Source organism: Sminthopsis crassicaudata, chromosome 2, assembly GCF_048593235.1.
Source record: "Sminthopsis crassicaudata isolate SCR6 chromosome 2, ASM4859323v1, whole genome shotgun sequence".
NCBI lineage: Eukaryota > Metazoa > Chordata > Mammalia > Dasyuromorphia > Dasyuridae > Sminthopsis > Sminthopsis crassicaudata.
In genome coordinates, this window is record NC_133618.1 from 609,207,232 (window position 1) to 609,230,398 (window position 23,167).

The 23,167-nt window shown below is 36.6% G+C and overlaps 1 protein-coding gene across 3 annotated transcripts in view; it reads right to left on the reverse strand.

Annotated features, from left to right (window-relative positions):
- BLNK (B cell linker) overlaps positions 1 to 23,167 on the reverse strand; it is a 124,865-nt gene that overhangs the window by 52,620 nt on the left and 49,078 nt on the right. For all 3 annotated transcript variants that reach the window (XM_074295951.1, XM_074295949.1, XM_074295952.1), the window contains exon 2: positions 8,175 to 8,240. In XM_074295951.1, coding sequence (XP_074152052.1) covers positions 8,175 to 8,240 — 66 coding nt within the window. The remainder of the gene's footprint in view (positions 1 to 8,174; positions 8,241 to 23,167) is intronic.

The following is a 23,167-nucleotide window of genomic DNA, read 5'->3' on the forward strand; positions in this document are numbered from 1 at the left end:
TTAGTGAGTAAAAATCAGATTCAGAATAGAAGTTCCCTTCACTGGCTCCTCCCCATTTTAAAGGACAACATTATCATTAATGTAAATCAAGAAACTGATTCTCTATTCTGCTAGAGAAGGAGCTATATTAGATATCTGGATAATAGTCTCCTTCAACACCATATCATATCATGCCCCTGGGCCAAATTTGACTATTTTTTTTTTCTGGACTTCTCATCTATTTCCTCTTTTGGTCCAGGGAGTGCATAGTATACCCAGGGGACTTATTATTTCTGTTTATTTTGATCCTAAACCAAATGCCTCCTGCCATGCACCATCCCTCCTTACATGATATTTTTTTTAACGTGTATGTTATTTTACTCATCCCTCTTTTAACTTATTCCTTTTCTTTTAAACAAAGTATATCCCTTTAGAGTCATATTTCAGGAATGACCCTCACATTCAAGTGTCAGTGATACCAAAGAGATCAAATTTGCCTCCTTTCATTAAAATATCTAATTTCCTTTACTTGCCCATATTTTCTGCCTTGTATATTGACATCTGAACTCAAGGGCTTCACTACTATTCTTGTTCTTATTTTGTAGGTTCTAGCTTTTTGTACACAATCTTCTCCGTTTACTTTTATTTTATTTATTTATTTATTTATCTATCTATCCATCTATTTATATATATATATATATATATATATATATATTTATTTATTTATCTGAGGCAGTTGGGGTTAAAAGACTCACCCAGGGTCCCACAGTCAGGAAATGCTAAGTTCTGAGGCTAGATTTGAACTCACATCCTCCTGACTTCAGGGCTGGTACTCTATCCACTGTGCCACCTAACTGCTCCCTTTTGATTTTATTTTACTTTTGCTTCTTAAATTTTTTTTCTTTTTAAATTGTGAGGCAATTGGGGTTAAGTGACTTGCTCAGGATTACACAGCCAGTTAAGTGCTAAATGTCTGAGGCCAGATTTTAATTCAGGTTCTCTTGACTTCAGGGCCAGTGCTCTATCTGCTGTGCCATCAAGCTGCTCCTCTCCATTTCTTTTTAGGAACAATAAAAAAGACTTTGGGTTTGGAGTCAGAAGAACTAGGTTTAAATTCTGGCTCTTTATTTACAACATGTCACTTAACCATCCTAAGTCTGTTACTGCATGTGAAAAATAAAGGGGTTAGAATATATGGCTCTGTATATAAAGAAAAAATGCTGGCTACTGGTTACTCTTTGTAATCTTTCTCCGAATGTTTCCTTCCTTTGGAACTGGGTACTCTGTTCCAAGGCAATATTCTAAAGAGAACTTAAGATTGCAATTGCAGCATAGCTAATACCTCTGTCTAGAACACCTATATCCTTGCCACACTCCCTAGCTACATCAGGAAAGAAAGACACGATTCTCCTTTTGGATCATTCCAAAATGTGGGGCTGTGGGGCTAGCCCCAGTTTCTCCTAAGTAGATGCTAGTCCAGAAGGCTTCTTTTGGATCTTTGGAAAGCATCTTAGTCTCTGTTGAGCAGAATTCTTTTTCAGTAAATATACTTTCAATTTTCTGGACTTTATTGTTGATATTATCTTTTGATAAGCTCTAATGAAAGTATCCTTGTAATTGGAATATTTGGCTCAAAGAAGAAGGCAAAGAGAGAGGGAGTCATTAGAACCAGGTGGTAAGATGTATTAGCGAACCATAGCAGACAGGGTTCAAATGCCACACACCTTCGATCCCAGGATTCGCAGAAGATTCAGAGGGCAAGAAAACTAGGACATTTTGTATTTTTTTTGGCATTTAGAGATCAGCAGATTAGGACAACGACAGACATATTCTGGTTTTTCTACACCACAGAAGGGCAAAGGTTCGCTGGACCATTTCCTAGAGGAAGCTGAGCTTTTGGGAGTAGAAGTGTGAGCTACAAAGCCAAGACCTTCCATGTCATCCTCCATGGAACCACAGATATATTAAGAATGACATTTAGGAACACTGACTTTCACTTTAAGTACAATCTACAGCTGTCCATGCAGGCACTATGCATTCTTCTATAAAACTGTTGCATGAACATCCAGAGAAATGAACACTCATTTTTGTATTCTCAAGAAAGATTCCCTCCCCCGACATATTTGTCAACATGGGGAAACTCCGGGTATAGGAAATTCCTTTACTAATACAGATCATCAAAACTTTTTGACCTAAAACCACAGGGCTATATATTTAGAGCTATCAGGGACCTGAGAGATGACCTTCTCCTACCCCTCTAATTTTATTCATTTTACTAGGGCACAAATACAGAAAATGAGGTCCAGAGAAATTAAGCTCCTGTATCCAAATCTTACACTCCATCTGCTATGTCTCAGATATCTCATTTTCTGAACATACCACACAATTAACTTGTATGTCAATGAGAGTGCTTCCAATGCTATGCAAAACTCATTAATTAGAACCATGACAAAGTTGTTTTATGATCAAAACTCATAATAAAACATATCCATGAAGCTTTCTAGTATTTCTGTCTCTTCCACCTTTCTCCCACTAAAAAAACAGAAACAGGCCCATTCATTTAATCTAAATCAACCCCTCTATTTAGAGATCCTAAAATCTTTCCTCAATTTGCTACTGTATTCAAATCCCCCCCAAAAAAACTTTGAATTTTAAAGACAAAACAAAACACCTTTTATATCACATGTTTTTTCTGCTCATCTCTCCTTCCTATAAGGGAGCTATTAGCCAACTTTAAAACAAATATACCTCCTCCTTCCCAGGTCCTTGTCTCTTTGGCAAAAGCATACCTTGTCTTCATGAATAGAGAGGACTTATTTCATGTCTCATCTTTGAATTCTATATGAAGGAAGGTTGGAAATTCCAAGTGAGCTATAGCTCTGCAGATAATTCCTTAATATGTTGAAAACTGGCGATTTTGTGAATATGAGTTCCCTCTTCCCTGATGCAGATACTAAGCCCTCAGATACTTACTAAGTGTTTTACAATGGTTCCCATGTTTTAAAAGCACATTGCTTTTGGGCTAAATTGGTGAAAAGCCTACTCAGACTTCACTACTAAAATGCCTTATGTCATCAGACCTTTCCAGCTTGGTAGGATTTGGGAGTTTGTGCTTTGTTGACATAGACTTCCAGAACCTAAGATGTTCCCTAAAGACTATGATGAGGACTTTAATGTACTGAATTATAGTAACAGTGGGGCTATATAGCCCTTCACAATTAACATAGCATTTAAAAAAATAATCCTGTGAAGGTGGTAGGGCAAGTATATTATTCCCATTTTATAGATGGGGAAATAATTTCAGAGAAGTTAAATGACTTGCTCATAGTTGCATAACTTAAGTAGCAGAGTTCCAATGATAAAAAGCGTTTTTAGGCTATAATTAAAATCAAAATATGATCCCTTATGACTTTGGAAGTTGTTGAGTGGGAATTTCCTCATCTGTTTTTCCCAACTTCTATTTGAATTTGGACAAAGATCGCCTGAATTAAGAAGGATGGCTCCAGACCAAATGATTATGGAGATTCATTTCCTGATTTTAAAAATGTGAGTTCCAGTTACTTCATCTTGTTCAATTTATCTTCAGTGGGAAAGAAGAAACAAAACTGTGCGACTTCCACTTCATTCTTCTCTTCACTTGGAGATAAACAGCTTCAGTTATCTAGAGATCTCTCTCTGTCAACAACAAAGCTGCTAATGCATGTTCAGATTTGCTTTAATGATAACGTCATCCTTCAAAAGGTTGATCAACAAGGGAAAAATTCTATTTTGGATCTGATTCTCATAATTATCATTACCAACACTGCATAGAAGCCCTATAGTTTTAGATTTTATATCATACCTTCTTCAGGATGTTTATATTCAATTAACCTAGTAAGAAGCTGGACACACGCAGAATTTGTGGTCACAAGGGATAGGAAAGTCACAAATAGCTTCCCCTCAATATGGGGAAGGTGATTTCAAAGGGTTCAGAAAAAGAATAACTATAAATCTTGTGAACTAAAATTCCACAGGCTTTTTCAGATCAGAAGAGATGGAAAGCAGCCAAGAATGAAATTTTGAAAGTGCAAAGAACAATGGAGAGTGTTGCCTAACACTCAGTAGGCATTTAGTAAACATTGATTGATTAAAGCAAGACTTATGCAAATATATGGGAAATATCAACCTACCTTGCCACATAACATATATCAGATGAAAGCAAGGGTAAATAGGAGAGAATGGACAGAAATATATATCTTCCTTCTGTAAAAATTATGTTGAGTCCAAAGAAGCTCAGAATTGAGCTAAAATTATAAAAATAAAAAAATCCTAAAAATACTATACTCAGGTAAAGATGAGGATCAAAGAAGAGGAAGATACTACTGCTCAGGATGGATGAAAATAGAAAGAAGAAATTGCTCAACTCTTATGTTACTTCTGTTTTCTTTGATAAAAAGAAAGGCTTTTAGACTAAAAGAAATAAAACAAAAATAGCTAATAGGGAGTTGATACTCAAGAAATAAGTGCCTTTGATAGGATCCAATCTAAGAAGAGTTTATTGCACAGAATTGTTAAGTTCAGATCATTGGACTTTGATATATTTCTTCCTAGATTACAAATAAGAGTGACATATTTTATTGCTAAATCACTGTTAGTAATCTTTAAAGATAATGAAAATTGACTATTTTACTGTTTCATCCTATTTTTAATAGAAAAGATAGAGAAATGTATAAGTCAGAGTGTAGTATAAGGTGAATATAGTTCAATGTCTCTAAGTATTCTGTATTTGAGATTAATGTTTTCTTTTAAGATATTATATTTTTCTTCTCTTCTTCCAGATTGTCCTTTCCTTCTGTGAATTCAGATCCCCCAATCAATTATTTTTTGTCTGTTTATTTATTTTGTTTTGGTGGGGTTTGCCACCATGGATTCAAGTGATTAGTTTTGCTAACTTTTTCATAAACATTGACTTTGTAACTTTTATTTCTGTCTGAAATCATTCATTCTACTGTGGTTTCATGCTCTCTTGGGAATCTGTGGAATCCTTTCCCTCTTCAGCTGTTGATTCACTTTGTTTTATTTTGTAATATTTATTTAGAGATATCTTAACTCATTTTTTATTGATATCATCCCTTTTAATTTATCTGCTCATACTCAAAATCTTTAATTGAGTTTTCTTCTTCTTATCTGGTTTTTCACATTTTCCCCCCTTATGTTCCCACCTCCTTTAATGATATTACTGGACCTCAAAGCTATCAAATCCCCCTCCCATAATATAATTCATTTTGCATCAGCTTGTTTCCCAATACTTACAGGAGGACACAATTCATCACAATTGGGTGCTACTGCTCTCCTCCTTTTTACTCGATAGGCCCTCCCACACATTCTGACATCCTGTCCCACTTCTCTCTTTTGCTCATTTCTCTCAATGAGCACAATGTGCTGTCACATTTTAGTCCCAGTCAGAACAAACTTCTGGCCTTTGGTCTTCTAAATACCCAGGGAGAGGCGGGGAGAGTTGAATTCTAATTGCAAATTCATGGATTGGCTTGCACTGCCCTGCCCGAGAGAAGGGAATGCTTTAAAGATTGGGAATTATGCACTATTAGCGCATTAGGTTGTTACTTTATTAGAGTTTTAGATATCTTACACCACAGAAACAACTGAAATTACTTATTTGTTGTGAATCATTATTATTTTGAAGAGGTTTGAGAGATTATGAAGATCTAAGGATCAGAAAAAGTATATCTTCCACCACCTTGTTGTCACATGCAACCTAATGGTGCAGTGTCAGCTTGGAAGGAAACCTCCAGTGGAGTGATGCAGGGACCTGTTCTTGGCTCTATTCTAACATTTCTATTAATGATTTGAATGAAGGTATTGACGGCATGCTCATCAAATTTGTACATGACATGTGGCTGAGAGGGATGACTGACATGTTTGATGATAGTCAGAATCCAAAATAAACCTTAGAACACTAGACCAAATTAAGGCGATTAAGTCCAATAGGGATGAATGCACAATTTCATAGTTGGAGTCAAAAGGTATGGCTAAGAAGAAATTTATTTGGAAAAAAAAATCTAGGATTTTAAGCCAAATGTAATCCAACTGTGACAGCCAAGAAACCTTACATAATCCTCAATTGCATTAATTCCATTTAATTCATCAATACTTTGAACACTTACCATATGCTCATTGTGCCTACAGTGTGTTTGGTGATAGGGATATAAATACAAAGATCAAATAGTTCCCATCCATAAAGCACTTACATTCTTTTATTTCTACATTGGGAAAAACAGTATCTACACAGATTAGGATATGTAAAATACAGGATGTACCAAAAATCTTTGTGCAGTTTTAAGCTATAATATTATATCAGTAAGATTTTGGGGACAGACAAAATACAAAAAAAAACCCACAAAGATGAGTGGGGAAGAATATTCTAGGTATGGGGAATAATCCATGAAAAGGTACAGGGGTAGGATATAGAATGTTATATATGGGGGGAACAAGTAGGGCTAATTTGGCTGAAGTATAGAATATGGAGTAATACCAGCTTGCTTAAACAAAGATGCTGAAACAAAACTGTGCAAGGTTTTTAAGCCCCCAAAGGAGGTTATATTTCATCCTAGGGGCACTGGGGATCTACTCAGATAGTAATTAAGAGCCCAGGTGAGAAGTAATGAGGAACTTTGTAGTGAGCTGTCGTCTCTAGAAGCTGCCGGATCGCTCTCTGGGAAGAGATCTGCTGTGTCTTCTACTCAAATCTCTCAGACAGATTCTTCTTCCTGTAGTGAACCGTGTCTCCAGGCGTTGCTGTTAACTCTTGTCCAGGAAGTGACTTCCCTTCCTGAGAGAGCCCCGTCAAGCCTGATGCAATGCAGAGTCTTCTTCTTGTATCCTGGCTCTGAATCTCCTCCAGCTCTTATCCTTCTCCAGGCCGATCTGCTCTCCAGGCCCAATATTGTGTCTTTTATCCTCCCAGAGAATGGGCGTGGGATAATGCAAGGGCTTCTGGGAAGAACCACCCCAGCCAATGAGCTTGCCCCCTCTATCAAGTCAACCTGAGTTCTCACCTTGTAATTGTCCAGAAAACCTGAATTCTCACCTTGTCACTGTCCAGACAACCTGAGTTCTCACTTAGTAATCCTAACAGACCTTAACTAGTGTGCTGACGCTAGTGGAGAGAAGGGGGGAAGAACAAAGAGGTGGAAGTAGAAGCAAAGGAATTCTGAAATTGATTGGGGTGGGAAGAAGGCAGTTTTGGGAAGGGTGATAAGTTAAAAAAGAAATCCATAAGGCAAATAAAAGAGAGCTAGTAGAATGAATTTTTTTTTACTGTAACATAAAATTATAGTAGTTGCTTATAATTATTTGTATTGAAAGTACATTTGCACAGAAAGAAACTACTTAATAAGTAAAAAATAAAATTATTTTTAAAATTTTTTTATCAATTGACAGAGCTTAGCATAAAGAGAAGGAACTAATATACAGAACTAGGAAGGAGAAAGTCCTCTTGTACTCTGCCTTGACCATCCCACATTTGTCACTTATGCTTAGTTTGGGGCATCACATTTTTGGAAGGACATTCAACACCTGGAGACTGTCTATAAAAGGATGAGAGTCTTTCTGACTTTAGGCTCAGGGCTCTATCCACTGAACCATATGATAATTGATTGAAAGAAATGGGAATGTGGATTAAACAAAAGAGATTAAAGTTGAGGTGTTAGTTTCATTTGAAGGTAACATGCAAAAGAGGGATTAGACTAATTCTTTTTGGTCCAAGAGGATAAAATTAAGAGCAATAGTAAGGTATGGTGGGGAGTGACAGGATAGTGTAGAAACAAATTTAGACCTGATGTCATAAAACTTCCTCCCAATTAAAGCCATCCCAAAGTGGAGCTGCCTTGGGTACTTCGTTTCCTCCAAAGGGTTTTTTCCAGCAAAGGTCAGATGATTACTTCTTAGCTATGTTATAGGTAGGTTCTTGTTCAAATATTTTCATTCAGTCTGGAGGTTCCTTCCAACTCCGAGGTTCTGTCATTTATCATTAGGAAGGAAGAGATGAAATAGGGGCACCGTCTAAAAAAAAAATTTAGAACTATTCTGGTAACATTGGTCTTTCCCTTCTTGCCATATGTTTTTCAGGAAGTAAACCACACCTCTTATCATTCAGTATCTATGAGTACAATAAAATTGGTGAAGATTCTACTTACTTTTTAAATTTGTTCATTATTCCACCTTCATTGTTTGTAATACCATGTAAGACCTTTTGAAGTTGCCTATAAGAAAACCAATCATAAAATAACATCAGTTATCATAAAATAACTTTATACTTTGAAATTTATATATACATATATATTTTAAATCTTTCTTCAAGAGCTTCAGTCTCTCCTGGACTAAACTTTGTTTAAACAACATTTATTGGTGCCTAAATGCTATTTTGTCCTATTAAATGGTTTTAAAAATTAGGTGCTTTGATGTATGGTGCTACAAAAAAGGTAGCCTGTTAGAATGAAGCATTAATTAGTCTTTGTAAGGAAAGGGAGGGGCTAACTCAAATTGTGAGGAGGAAGGGTATGCTAGAGACTATGGGAGAAAGAATACTTTTGAGCAAGGTTTTGAGAGAACTTGGTATTGGCAGAGTGGCTGACTGGCCTCAATAAGCCAATTTTTTGGGGAGTGGGGAATCCTTATAAGAATGCTTATAAAAGAATTCAGCTATTATTAGCTGATGAGGCCATTTTTAGGATGGTGAACAATAAGACAGAGTTTCTGCTTGAGACTCTGGAAAGGCAAGGAACACACTGAGACTATTCTTAGAGGAAAGTACAATGCAAAGCTGAAAAAGGCTCCAGACTAATGAATGGTTCTAACTGAATAGAATCTTAACACTGGGAAGCAACTTAGAAACCATCTATTTAATCAAATTCTTTCAATTTGTTGGACACTGGGAAATCCATGTTTCTTTAAGGACCTACTATGTGCAAGGCACCGTGTTAAATGCTCTATAAATATTATCTCATTTTTATTGCACAACATGATGAGAAGGATCACACATATTTAACTTATATCACCTTGCTTACTATCTTGGGGACGGGGTAGTGAGGTAAGGGGAGAGAACTGGAATATAAAATTTTACAAAAATGGATGTTGAAAACTATCTCTACATGTATTTTGAAAAATAAAATACTATTAAAAATTTTTACATTAAATTAAAAAATAGAATATTAAGCAAAAATAAATAAATAGATTAAATAAATATTTGATGTTCACAATAATACTGGGAAATAAGTACTATCATTATCCCTTTCTTATAGTTAAAGAAACTGAGGAAGAAAAAAGTAAATGCTTCATTTATTCATTTGTTTGTTCATTCTTCATTTATGTTAAACTGTAGGTGTGCCCATAATCCTTGGCAACTGGTGACTACCACTATGTATAAGCTTCTAATCTGTTATCTCCTGCTCTCTCAGCCTTTGTACTCCATACTAAACATGAGCAACATCACTGTTTTGAAAAAAAATCATTTTATTACCCAGCACAGAAGCCCTTCACTCTCTCTCCATTTTAAGCTCAAACTCCTGTCTTGGCCTTCAAGGTGTTAGACAACCTCATCTCCTAGCCTTGCCTCTGACCATTTCCTCATTCCAATCAAGTTGCCTCTTTACCACCTCCCTAACATGGCTTGCATACTACCTGATGGATCATAGATTTATATTTAGATCTGGAAGAGAACTTGGAAGCCATCAATCCTGATCCTTCATTTCACGGATGAAGAAACTGAGTCATAGAACTGTTAAGTCATTAACATGTCATTAAGTGCTTTTGATGTTCAAAGCATCACACACACACACACACACACACACACACACACACACACACACACACACACACACTTGCTTCTGAGGGAAGCTCATTGGTGCAGTGGATAGAGCATCAGCCCTAAAGTCAGGAGGACCCAAGTTCAAATCTGGTCTCAGACACTTAACACTTCCTGGCTGTGTGACCCTGGGCAAGTCACTTAATCCCAGCCTCAGGAAAAAAAAAAAAAAAAAGTTGCTTCTGCTCTCAAGGAGCTCACATTTTAATGGAGGAGACAACATGTAAATGAGAATTCCCTGCTTGAGAAAAAGCATGATGCTTTACATTAAAGGGGTTCTTGAATCTGGTCAGGATGTTCTTCCTTTTTGCTGACTTCTTATATAGTGGGGCAGCTAGCTGGCATAGTGAATAGAGTGCTGGGTCTGAAGTCAGAAAAACTTCTCTGCCTGAATTCAAATTTATCCTCAGACACTTATCAGCTGTATGGTTTTGGGCAAGTCGCTTAATACTGTTTGTCTCAGTTTCTTCATCAGTAAAATGAGCTGCAGAAGGATATGGCGATCTATTTCAATATTTGCCAACTAAGTTCCAAAAGGAAGAGTTTGTCATAAAGAATTAGACACAATTGAAAAATAAATCGGCAACTTGTATGCTACATAACATATTGCTTTGCACTTTGGTGCATGTGGAATTTTTGACTCCTAATTGTTTTCAACTCATTTACATTTAGTTAAAAAATGTAGTCCCTATATATGACAACGAGGCTATGGAGATAATAAAAATTTAGCCTCAGCTCAAAGAGCTTTCATTCTCCCAAGAAGAAATAGCATCTACCTAGGTGAGTAAAAACAAAATATAAAATCACAGATTGACCCTGTGATCTCACTGATATAGGCAATTACTGGATAAGGAAGTTCCCTCTACCAAGGTGGATTGCACCTCATAGGACCAGAGTCTCTTCTGATGTCTCAACCCTTGCAGTGCTTCCAACCTCCTCCCTTCTTTGACTTCTGGAAATCGTATTCTCTGGCTGATTGGCCAGCAGAGCTCAATGCCCAAAGTCCACCCTAGCTGGTGGCTTCCAGACCTACCAAGTCTGGCCCACTCCCATGCTTGACCTCTACTTTACATGGTCTCAGCCTCTCATGCTACCTATCTCTGCTCACAGATTTGATAGTATGGCCCTTGACTTAACTTCTCAATATTTTGCCCTACTTCTTTCTCCTTAGATGGATAATTTACTCTGGCCCTAGAAGCATTCTCACCCAAAGATAGACTCCTTGTGCATTGCTGGCCCAAAGCCTTTGTTCAGACTAATTCCTTGCCCAGTATGCTGTCTCTTTATTCTATTCCATCTTTCCAAATCTCAACTATCTTTTAAAGTCTAGCTCAAATTCCATCTCCTACAGGTTGCCTGCCCTAAATTCACAGCTTAAAGTGAACTCTCCTCCTCTTATTGTTGAGGCATTTTTTGGTTGTGTCCAATTCTTCATGTCCCCATTTGGAGATTTCTTGGTAAACACACCGCCATTTCCTTCTCCAGCTCATGAGGAAACTAAGCCAAACATGGTCAAGTGATGTACCCAGAGTTACACAGCTAGTAAGTGTTTGAGGCCAGATTTACTACCTAGCTGCCCTTCCTCCTTACTCTGATAGCTCTTAATTCCTATATAATTCATTTGGCCCGGGTCACACACCTTCCTATATTGTTATATTTTTCATAGAAACATGTCTTTCTGTTGTGAAATGATCCAACCATTCGAGAAAGCAATTTGGAACTATGTCCCAAAGACTACATACCCTCTGACCAAAACAATACCATGATAAATCTGTATCCAAGATTAAAAAAAAAAAAAAAGAAAAGGACACAAAAATATTTATAGCAATCCCTTTTTTTTTCCCCTGAGGCAACTGGGGTTAAAGACTTGCCCAGGGTCCCACAGCTAGGAAGTGTTAAGGGTCTGAGATCAGATTTGAATTTAGGTTCTCCTGACTCAGGGCCCGTGCTCTGTCCACTGCAACACCTAGCAGCCTTAGTAATCCCTTTCTGTGGTGGTAAAGAATTGGAAACTGAGAGCATGCCCATTCATTGGGCAATAGTTGAATAAGTTGTATTATATGATTGTGATAGAAATAACTGTGCCATAAGAAATGATGAACAGATGGTTTCAGAAAAATCTTGAAAGATTGTCATGAAGGAGGATGGAGAGGGAGGGAGAAAAATGTGGAACACAAGGTTTTGCAAAGGTGAATGTTGAACATTATCTTTGGATGTATTTTGAAAAAAAAGTTATTATTTTTAAAAATCTTGAAAGACTTCTATAAAATTACAAAATAAAATGAGCAGAATCAGGAGAACACTGCACAGAGTAACAATAGTACTGTATAATAATCAATTGCAAATGATTCAACTATTCTTTACAATACCATTATCTAAGACAATCCCAAAGGGCTCATAATGAAAAATATCATTCTTTTCAAACCTTTTAAAAAAAATCTAAATATGTCATGTCCAGTGATTTGCCTTTATCCATGTGGGTGCTTCCTCCCTCAAATGAACACTCATTCATTATTCAGAAATCCATTTTGCTTTTGTTCCATAGAAAGTTACAGTTAGTCACTTTTTTCCCTTTAGAAAGCACCTGTGATTTCATTGGTTAAGGGACCTCTCCACAAGAAAACTTCCTCTGCCAATAAAGATCTGCAAAAGATCTGTTTTACAACTAATATTCTTTTAGAAAGTTGCCTGGAGGACACCGAGAAGTTGTGACTTCTCTAGGGTCACAGGCAAATATGTCAGAGATATCTCAAGTGTTTCTGACTTAAGAGACTAGTTTTCCATTAAGCCTCAAGTCTTTTATCATACACACGCAAATAATCTTTTACCATTGATTGCTTGGACACAAGAATCACTTGTAATGCTCTTATCTAGGTACCTACTAGAGCCCTCTTAGAATGCCATCTGCCAAGTACTTCACATAATGACTTTTATAAAGTTAAATAAGATCCTTTGACTAGCTTTGATCAGTTTCATCCTTGAGTTACTTCTGAACTCTCTTCTAGCTGCTGTTGCCCCAACTTTGTGCTTTATCTACATCATTTTGTCAATTAAATCTAGGACAACTTGTGCATTAACTACTATCTGATCTGGGGTACCTCCAAAAGGTCCTTTTTAAGAACTTAATCAAAACAACTGAATTTCAACAGGTTCTGTATCTCTGAATACTCACTCCACCAGTTAAGAACAATCCCCACATTGTACTTTACTTTTCTTTTATCTTTTTGTGTCCGGTAATTTATCTTTGTTTCCCTTCAGGGCATGTAGTATATGTTGAAAACAGAAAGAAAGAAAGAAAGAAAGAAAGAAAGAAAGAAAGAAAGAAAGAAAGAAAGAAAGAAAGAAAGAAAGAAAGAAAGAAAGAAAGAAAGAAAGAAAGAAAGAAAGAAAGAAAGAAAGAAAGAAAGAAAGAAAGAAAGAAAGAAAGAAAGAAAGAAAGAAAGAAAGAAAGAAAGAAAGAAAGAAAGAAAGAAAGAAAGAAAGAAAGAAAGAAAGAAAGAAAGAAAGAAAGAAAGAAAGAAAGAAAGAAAGAAAGAAAGAAAGAAAGAAAGAAAGAAAGAAAGAAAGAAAGAAAGAAAGAAAGAAAGAAAGAAAGAAAGAAAGAAAGACCACAGGCAATATAGGCAAAATGAAAAACTTATAATCTTATAAAAATTCTTCCACCCCCCAAGACAAAATCAGAACAGGATTTGCAATTTTTAAAGAAGGTGAAGTAGAAATGTTGGGTCTTTAGTTTAGCACAGACTCAGTAAAACTGTTGCAAATTAGTAAGAAATATTTTGAATTTTCTTCATTTTGTTGCTAACTCAAGAAAAACAAAATCTATGAAGTTAACAAGCTTCAGTCTTTTATTCAGAAATTGTTTTATGTATCAAGGGTATTCTTTTATTTTTTGATATGCTATTCTGCATAATTCTGTCAGTTATTCATATGAATTAAAAATGAATCATAATACTTTCCAACTGGATTCCAATTGAGGTTGAAAGGTTTTCTTGTGAGTTTTAGCTGTAGTTTCAAACATAAATGATTTTTTTTCTTTCATGAAAAAAATAACAGAAGGAAGGAATAGATCTCTTTGTAATGTTCTTCTTTGATTACTACAAGAGTAAGGAATCCTTTCAGCCTTTCTATTCTAAAAGCCTCTTTTATCTTCCTTTTGTGCAATGATCATTAAGTGGTCCCACTGATACTCTATTTAAAGAGTGTGTTTTTGGCTTTGAAATCAGATGCAAAATGAATCTACAAGTCTATTCTGCAGGTTAACTTCTAGTTTAACATAATTTGGGGGATTCCCAGGGCTCCTAAATTGAGCCACTTTTCTAATGTTTAAAAAAAACATCTTTGCTATACATTTTGCTAGATAGGCTATGCAAACTATGTTTCTTATTGTTTTGTGGGGTCTTTCCCCTCTCAACAAAGTGTTTGGTAAATGATCAGCACACATTTATCTTTGGTTCCCAAAACTTTAGCAGATCCATGATTTCATTCTTCTCTGACATAGACTACTACATAACCTCTATTTCTTAAGTAGACAATTTCCCAGGTCTTGCCAAGAAATTTTCAGATCTAATGGCTTTTTCTCCGTTTCAATTCTCAACTTCTCCACAGGATGTGACACTTCTCCTCCTGAATATTCTCTTCTTTCTAACTTTTCATAGCTTTTCTCTTGGTTTTCCTCCTACCTGTCTGGCCCCTCCTCTTTGCTGAGGTCACACTCATCAACTCTGAATGTCTCTTAGGGCTCTGTTCTTGGTCAAACTCTTTTTCCCTTTCATCATTTTTATGCAGATGATTCCTAGATTTATATATCCACTTTACTGTCTCTTAACTCCCATCCTGCATCATCAAAAAATGCTTGGACCAAATGGAACATATACATCTCAAACTCAGTGTGCCCAAAATAGAACTCATTCTATTTCCTTCAAAACATTCCCCTGAAACTGAGACACAAATACATTGTTGGTGGAGTTGTGAACTAATCCAACCATTCTGGAAAGCATTTTGGAACTATGCCCAAAGAGCTATCAAACTGTGTATAATCACGTGGCTCTTTTTAATAATGAGGAGATTCAGGCCAATTCCAATAGTCTTGTGATGGGGAGAGCCATCTGCATCCAGAGAGAGAACTATAGGGATTGAATGGGGATCACAACCTAGTATTTTCACCTTTGTTATAGCTGTTTGCTTGCTTTTCTCATTATTTTCTTCCTTTTTGATATGATTTTTCTTTTGCAGTATGATAAATGTGGAAACATGTTTAGAAGAATTGTGCATGTTTAAACTATATTGGATTACTTGTGTTCTGGGGGGGAGGGTAGTGGGAAGGGAAGAAGAAAAATTTAGAACACAAGGTTTTGCAAGTGGGAATGTGGAAAACTATCTTTGCATGTATTTTGAAAATAAAAGGCTATTATTAAAATTAGAACAAACAAACAAAAAACATTTCCCCGTCTCAGACTTTCCTTATATGGTTGAGGATATCATCTTCCAGTCAACCAGGCTTACAATCTCATTGTCATCCTGGACTTTTCATTTGCATTCAGTCCACAAATATAATCTGTGCCAGATTTTACCATTTATAACTTCATTTATATCTCATGTACAACCCCTTTCCAATGAAAAAGCTATTACTTTAGTTTGGACTTTCATCATCTCTCCCCAAGACTATTGCAAAGTTCTTTTTGTTCTCTCTGCCTCAGATCTCTCCCTACTCCAATCTCCTTCTCTCCCCACCTCTTCTGTCAAAGAAATTCTAAATGTAGATCTGTTCATATCACCTGTTCCACAATAGCTCCCTATTACCATCAAAATAAAATATCAACTACTCTCTTTGACATTTAAAGCTCTTCAATTCTTTCCTCTCTTTCTAGTCTTCATATACTCTATCCCCTGGCTGCTGCTTTGCCATGGCTCTGCTCCTCACCTTCACCTTCAAGACTTGTTCAAATTTTATCTTCTGAGGATGCCTTTCCTGGTTCTAGTGCTTCCCTTTCTGAAATTGCCTCTCATTTATTATTGTATGTACCAAGTCATTTATAGGTTATGTGAGTTCTTGGAGGGCAGAAACTACCTACACATAGGACTTAAATGTTTTCTGATGGATAACTTAGCAAGAAAAATATCACTGCATTTAACCGAGTTAAACAATAAACTGTTTATCTTATAAGAAGACCTGCCATTTATGTAGGACCTGCCAGAACTTGTGTCCTACTGATAGCTTTTGAGAGCCCAGAATCACCCACACACTATACTGAGGCCTCTTGAAGCTATACTTGGTGGTATTAATGTGATTTGGCAATTACCAGAAAAAAGGTATAGTTTATTTATTTGAAAGCCTGTTCTTATGGACTCATCACTACCTCCAATCAATCACTACCACTGCATAGAAGAGTTAAATAGGGTAGTTTCTTAGGTGATCACAGACTACGTTAACATACATATAGTCCAACATGAAAGATGTACTCCCATTCTACTTTACTCTGTTTGCTTGATCAATCAACCAACATTTATTAAGCTCACCTATATGTCAGGCTCTGAGATAAGTGATGGGGATTCAAAGAAAGGCAAAAACATTATCTCTGATCTCAAGGAGTTTACATTTTAATTGGAGAAGACAAGATAAATAACCAGGTAACATGCAAAATATATACAGTATAAAGGGAAGGTGATCTTACTATATCTGGAATAATATTGTGTTCAGCATTGGATGCCATATTTTAGGAAGGTCATTGACAAATGGTTGGAGCATCAGAAGAAGATCACCAGTATGGTGGAAGGCCCTGAGACCATACCTCATGAGTATCAATGAAATGGAGGGAAAGAAGGGAATAAACATTTACCTAGCACCTAGCACCCATGATATGCAAATCACTGTGTTAAGCGATTTTTACAAATATTAGGGAAGACACTTAATAGAGACTTGATAGCTAAGTATTTGAAAGGTTGCTCTGTGAGAGAGAGACAAAATGTGTTATGTTGGCTCCAAAAAAGCAGAACTAAGAGCAATGAGTAAAAGTCATATAGAGGCAGATTTTTGTTTATCATGTTAGGGAAAAAAACCCTTAGCAATTCTGTTGAAAAATGGGAAAATGTAGCAACTACTTCAGGAGGTACTATTTCCCCACCTTAGAGGCTTACAAGAAAAGTCAATCATCCATTCTAGAGAGGGTTCTGGTTGAATCAGATAGCATTCTGTAAAGTCCCTTCTGGCTATAAATCTAAGATCCTCTGAGGTCTTTCCCATTCTGAGAATCTGTAATTATGGGGAGTGTTTTCTTTTATTTATTTTTCTCCTAGGAGTTCAGAAAGTTCCTAAGTAGTAAGTACTCTTGTGGAGAGCTAAATTTCCTCATGCCTTTTATAAAAGATTAACAGTTGGAAGAGTGAAAAGAACTGAGTTTTGGAGTCTAAGGACCTATATTTCAATCCTAGTTCTGCTACCTGTGAGTTGTGGGACCTTAGGCAACTAATTTAAACCTCTGGTCCTCAGTTTCTCAATGTGTAAAGAAAGAAGGTTGGATTAGATAATCTCTAAAGATCCTCTAAAGTTCTATGATATTGTAAAGGGGAAAGCTCAGGTTTACTCTGGGAGATACTTATTAAGTGATCCTATTATTTAAACCCATTTTCTAGGCATTGACAGCTCTCACCATGGAACCATGTCTAATAATGTCCATGTCTTCATACAGATGGTCCAGCTTAGTTTTGGGGCAAGTAATATACATCTATAAAAGTAATATACATCTATAAAAGACTGCTTCAGGAAGTCCCCAGCGGCACCTCAAATTTGATGAGACTCTCACTTTAGGTAAGCCATTCCCCTGGTATCCTGAATACATATATCTCTGGGGATTGAGAAGTGCAGGAACCTGCCCATCAACCAACCATTGGGAGGCCATGCAGCCCTCCTTATTTTAACTATAAATACTTGCTTAAATAGCAAGAGAAGACAATGTTTGGCTTGTCACTTATCACTTGTCAGTGTTCTAAAAAAGAAACTATGTAGATTTTCAAGCTACGGGAATTCCAAAATACTATGAAATATAGCCATAAGTGATAATATTTCTAACACCGATTAGGGGGAAATTGCTTTTTCTTCTATAATTGAAATTTCTTTCATTCATTCTGATCTATAAAGGCAGATCAAATGAAATTAGCACAGATCTAAAATCTGAAAAAAATTAGGCTTCCTCTAAAGCCTATTTGCACCTGTATAAATAGGTGCAAAAAGTATTTAGTTTGAAAGTTAGGAGACAAGCTATGGATATTGGAAAATTCAATTCCCTTTTCCAGGCCTCAGTTTACTGTTCTGTAAAATGTTAAGGTTAGACAGCTCCTTCCAGCCTTGACAAAACTGGTGCTCTTGTGGAGAGCTAAACTTCCTCATGCCTTTTGTAGAAGATTAAAAGTTGGAAGAGCGAAAAGAACTGAGTTTTGGAGTCTCAGGATCCACATCCTAATCCTAGTTTCTACTCAACCTGTGGATTGTGGGACCTTAGGCAACTAATTTTCCTTTCCATTACTCAACTATTCCAATTGAGAATTACTTCTCTTTCTGTCACATATTTCATCTGGAGAAAGGATTAAAGGTTGTTCTGCTTGACCCCATAGGTCAGAAGTAGAATTCATGGGTAGAAGTTCCAAAAAGTGTTTTACTCATTGTTGTTCAGTCACTTTCAGTCATGTATGACTTTTTTATAATCCTATTTGAGGGTATACTTGGAAAAGATAGCAGAGTGGTTTGCCATTTCCTTCTCTAGCTCATTTTATAAATGAGGAAACTGAGGCAAAAAGGGTTAAAGTGACGTCCCCAGGGTCACACAGCCAATAAGAGTCTGAGACCATAATTGTATGCAGGAAGATGAGTCTTCCTAAGTCCAGGCTTGGCACTCTATTCACTAAACCACCTAGCTGCCTAACTTCCAATAAGTAAAGCTGTCCAAAAATAGGATGAATACCTTGTAAGGTAGGAGATGGTCCTTCAATGGAGGTGTTTAATGAAAGCCTAGGTGATGTCTTGCTCAATATCTTGTAGACGGGATTCTTGCTTTGATATAGACTATGTAACCTGAAATCCTTACCAACCCTGCAGTTCTTTGATTTAAATGACAATGGAATTCCTGTAAGGTCATATAATCTACAGGTTTTTTATAAATTGACCTTTTTTTTGGTTTGTTTTTAAACTCAATACCTTTCCATTTTTTTCTTCCTCCATACTTTACTCTTGCCAGAGTTGCCAGCCAGGAACTGGATGCCTTTGTTTCCCCTCCTCCACCAATATGCTAAGCTAACTGTGCTGTGATCATGATTGCACACTCTGAGACAGTTCCTGTTCACTCTTGAGGACTGTGTCCAAGACGCTTCCTTCCTGGAGTTTCTAAAGCCTCAGAATCTCAGACACTGTCTCCCATCTGGTCTCAAGCCCCTCTCTCCACATTTTGTCCCAACCACATGCTTCCTACCTCTGTTTACTTACAGAATTGAAATTACTATACCAGAACTGCCAAGCTAATTTCATATTCTCCCAGGTTCAATGAACGTTCCTAGAGCCATTTATGAGCTCAATTAGTATACCCTGTCCTTGTTCTTGCTGCACAAGCCTAGAAAGGCTTCCAAATTTCTTTGGTTATTATTGTTTTGCAGGTAAGAGTGGGGAACAGGTATGATGGTAAAGAGGGACAGAGAGATGGTTCAGAGCTGGGAGTCCATCAGTATAAGGACCTTTGGGTATGGAAATTCTCCTCATCAAGGTAGATAAGCAATTTTTTGGTAACTCATTCTTTGAGTGTTGCCTGGGATGCTGAGGTTAATTTCCCAATTCTCACAGGACTAGTAAGTGTCAGACACAGCACTTGCATTCAGATCTTCCTGCCTCTGAGGTTGCCCTTTGATCCACTCTGCCATACTTCCTCTCTAGATTATCTAAAAAAAAGAACCTAAGATTTCTGTTCTATTACTGCTCTTTGCCTTTTTACACACTATCTACACCTAATATCCACCTGTCCCAAACCTTTGTACACATTTTTTGTGTTCTAGAAACATTATCTCTCTTCTGTTACCCTCTTCCACAAATTATAAGGGACAGCAGTGGATAGAGCACCGGCCGTAGAAGCAGGAAGACCTGAGTTCAAATGGGACCTCAGACACTTAACACTTAAGTAGCTGTGTGACCCTGCGCAAGTTGCTTAACCCCAACTGCTTTGCAAAAACAAACAAACAAAAACAAATACTAGTTATGTAAAGGTCAAATAAAAAATTTTTAAAATATCATTAATAAGCATCATTTATATGATAATTTAGAGATTCCATTGATTCTTTAGTGGGATTCCTAATTTTAAGACATTTGAAGTCTCTTTTATCATTGCTTTTGAATGTTTTTTACCCAGATTCTTTATTTAGCCATTTTGTACTACACTGTTTGCTTTGTGTGATGGGATGAGGAGGAAAAACGATAAGTATAAGATACAGCCCATATCTTATGTCTTATACTCTCAAGGAACCTGAAACCTATGAACAGTCTATGAATAGTCTATGAACAGTCAAAGATCCTGAGAAGATGCCTCAAAGCACAACATGAATAATGTAAAAATGAGGAGTAAAAACAATCATCATTAGTTCTGAGGATGGAGAGACTACTGAACTGATATGATCGGAGAAGACTCCATGGAGAGGAAAATTTAGCCAACTTTTAGAAAATGATACCAGCTTTGTGATCTACGAATGACTTGAGTTGGTCTCTTGAAGGATAATTAAAGTTCAGATAGATTGTGGATGGTGCACTGGCCTTGGAGTCAGGAGTCAGTTCAAATATGGCCTCAGACATTTACTAGTTGTATGACTATGACCCTGGGCAAGTCACTTAATCCCAATTGCCTCTCTGGCCCCTTCTATACCACCCCCCTTCCTTCTCTACCCCCCCCTTCCCCACCCCACCCCCAACAAAAAATTTACAAATAACTTAAAAGGAGAACAGAACAATGTCACAAACTACAGCATTGAAGCAGAGAATGCAAAATATTTAAAAGAGCAATGAATGAACCAGTTTACTGAAGTGGGTCATTTGTATACAAGAATAACAGGAGAAAAAACAGAATATTTTGAATACCATTCTAAAGAATATAGACTTTATTCTATAGGCAAGGCAGCACCACTGAGGACTTTTAAGCAAGGAAATATGTTATGACAGATATAATATATTTTAGGAAACTTAACATGGCAGAAATATGAATAAAGAGAGAAGATTCAGAGCAAGTTCTTAGGAATTAAGCCATTTAAATGGTTAAGACCATAAGTAAATATCTGTAGGAGTGTGGGAGGAGTTGGAATGAAAAGGAACTGACAATTATGAGAGAAATTATCAAATCTCAAGAGACAGGACCAGGAGATTTAAAGAAGGAAAACATGGTTGGAGTCCAATAATCCTATCTTCATAAGAAAAAATAGACAAATAGACCCAGAGATATGAAGTGATATTGTTACACTAGCACATAAGTAACATGGATTTGGAGACAGATAAAGGAAAGACTAAAGGAAAGATAAGCCAAATAAATCACCATTCAAATCTAGATACCTGGAAGAACTAGCATTCATGCTATAAGAAAATCACTTAAAACTGGAGATGATTAACCTGGAGAAGAGTTTATAATGGCTGCTTTTACATATTTGAAAAGTTCTGAGATATAAAATAGATTAAGCATTTTCTATTTGTCCCCTGAGGTAGAAGTAGGAAAGGAAGTTGCAAAAATGCAAATTTAGACTTAATATAAGAGAACACACTCCCTAACAATTAGAACTACCCAACAGAGTAATGTTTTCCCTTGCGATGTAATGGTTAGTCTGGCCCTTTCTAGATGGAGTTCTTCAAATAAAGCCAAATCCTTTCAACTAAAACCAGAAGCTCCTGAAGGACACCACCATTTTCTTGTTATCTACCATAGACCCTAGAACAGTGCCTTGTTTTTAGAGACAGTCAAGAAAAGCTTCTTGAATTATTTCAGGGGAACGCTGCAACATGTCACTAATAACTACTTGCCTGCCCAGTCAACAAGTGAAAGACATCATTGAGATTATGTATAACTGGAAAGGGAGGCGAGCAGGTCATATAACAAGAGTGAGACAACAAATGGATAATTTAAGTGGTACAGAGCTATACTTTAAATCCAAAAAGAGTAGGAGAGAGGTATTTACTGTGTTGTCTTAATCCTCTATGGAGAATTTCAGCAAAATCCTAGACATGACTTGCCCAGGATAAGTAGGTGGAAGATAGTTGTTGGGGGAGAAGGGGGTTGGAGGAAAGTTGGGACTTGATTACCCATACTTACAAATTTACCCATCATTCAGATTATTGAAGCTTAAAGATGTCTGGAAAACTTGCAAATGATCTTCCCACATTGCTCATGAATGAGGCATGTCAGAGCACATTACTTGTGTGTTGCAGCTTGCATCAAATTACAAAACATTATTATTAATAAAGTAGTTAGGGGACTAATAGTGTAACAGGAATGACTGATTTATGTGTTACTTCTTTCATTTAACAAATACTTATTAAACATCTACTGTGTGCAGGAAATGTTTAGATAAAACATGATGCCTGGACTCCTAGAATTTACCATGTAAAAGAAGTTTAAGACCCAGATAGAAAAACTGAAATACACATATTTACCTGATAAATGGCTAACTATGAAACAAAGAACTAAGTGAGGTCTAGAGGAGAAGGCCATTATGGACTAAGCTAATTAGGAGAGATTTCATGAGGGTATCATTTGAGTTTGGACTTTAATGGATGAGTAGGATCTTTACTGTTATAAACTTCTTTTTATTATCTCATTTGATTTCTCCTGACAGTTTTATGGAGGCACATAGAACTGTTATTTCCATTCTACCAACAAGGAAATAGACTAACAGTGACTTGTTTAGATATTCTGGCTCCAAAATGGAGAGCCTTTTTTTTGGGGGGGGGATCTAATAAACCACAGCTATCTTATAACAACCAAAAGAAAAAAAAACCAGCATGCCCTTCAGCTGGAAGAAAGTAGAAATTAGCAATAGCATGTACTAGAGTCTACCCAAACATGGGAGCTATGTCAGTCCCTTAGGAATTTAGCATCTTCCCTCCTTCTCAATATAAAGGAATTTGGACTCTCATTCTTTTTCTTCTTTCCATCCTTCTCTCATAAATCACTCACATTTACTTGAGAGGGAATGGTGAGAACATTATAATGACTCCTCTAGATTTCTTTTTTAAAATGCTGTAGAAAGCAGATGAAGCTATCAACCCACCTCAGCTTGTTTTCTCTTTCAAAGAGATGATTTTGGTACAGTTATTAA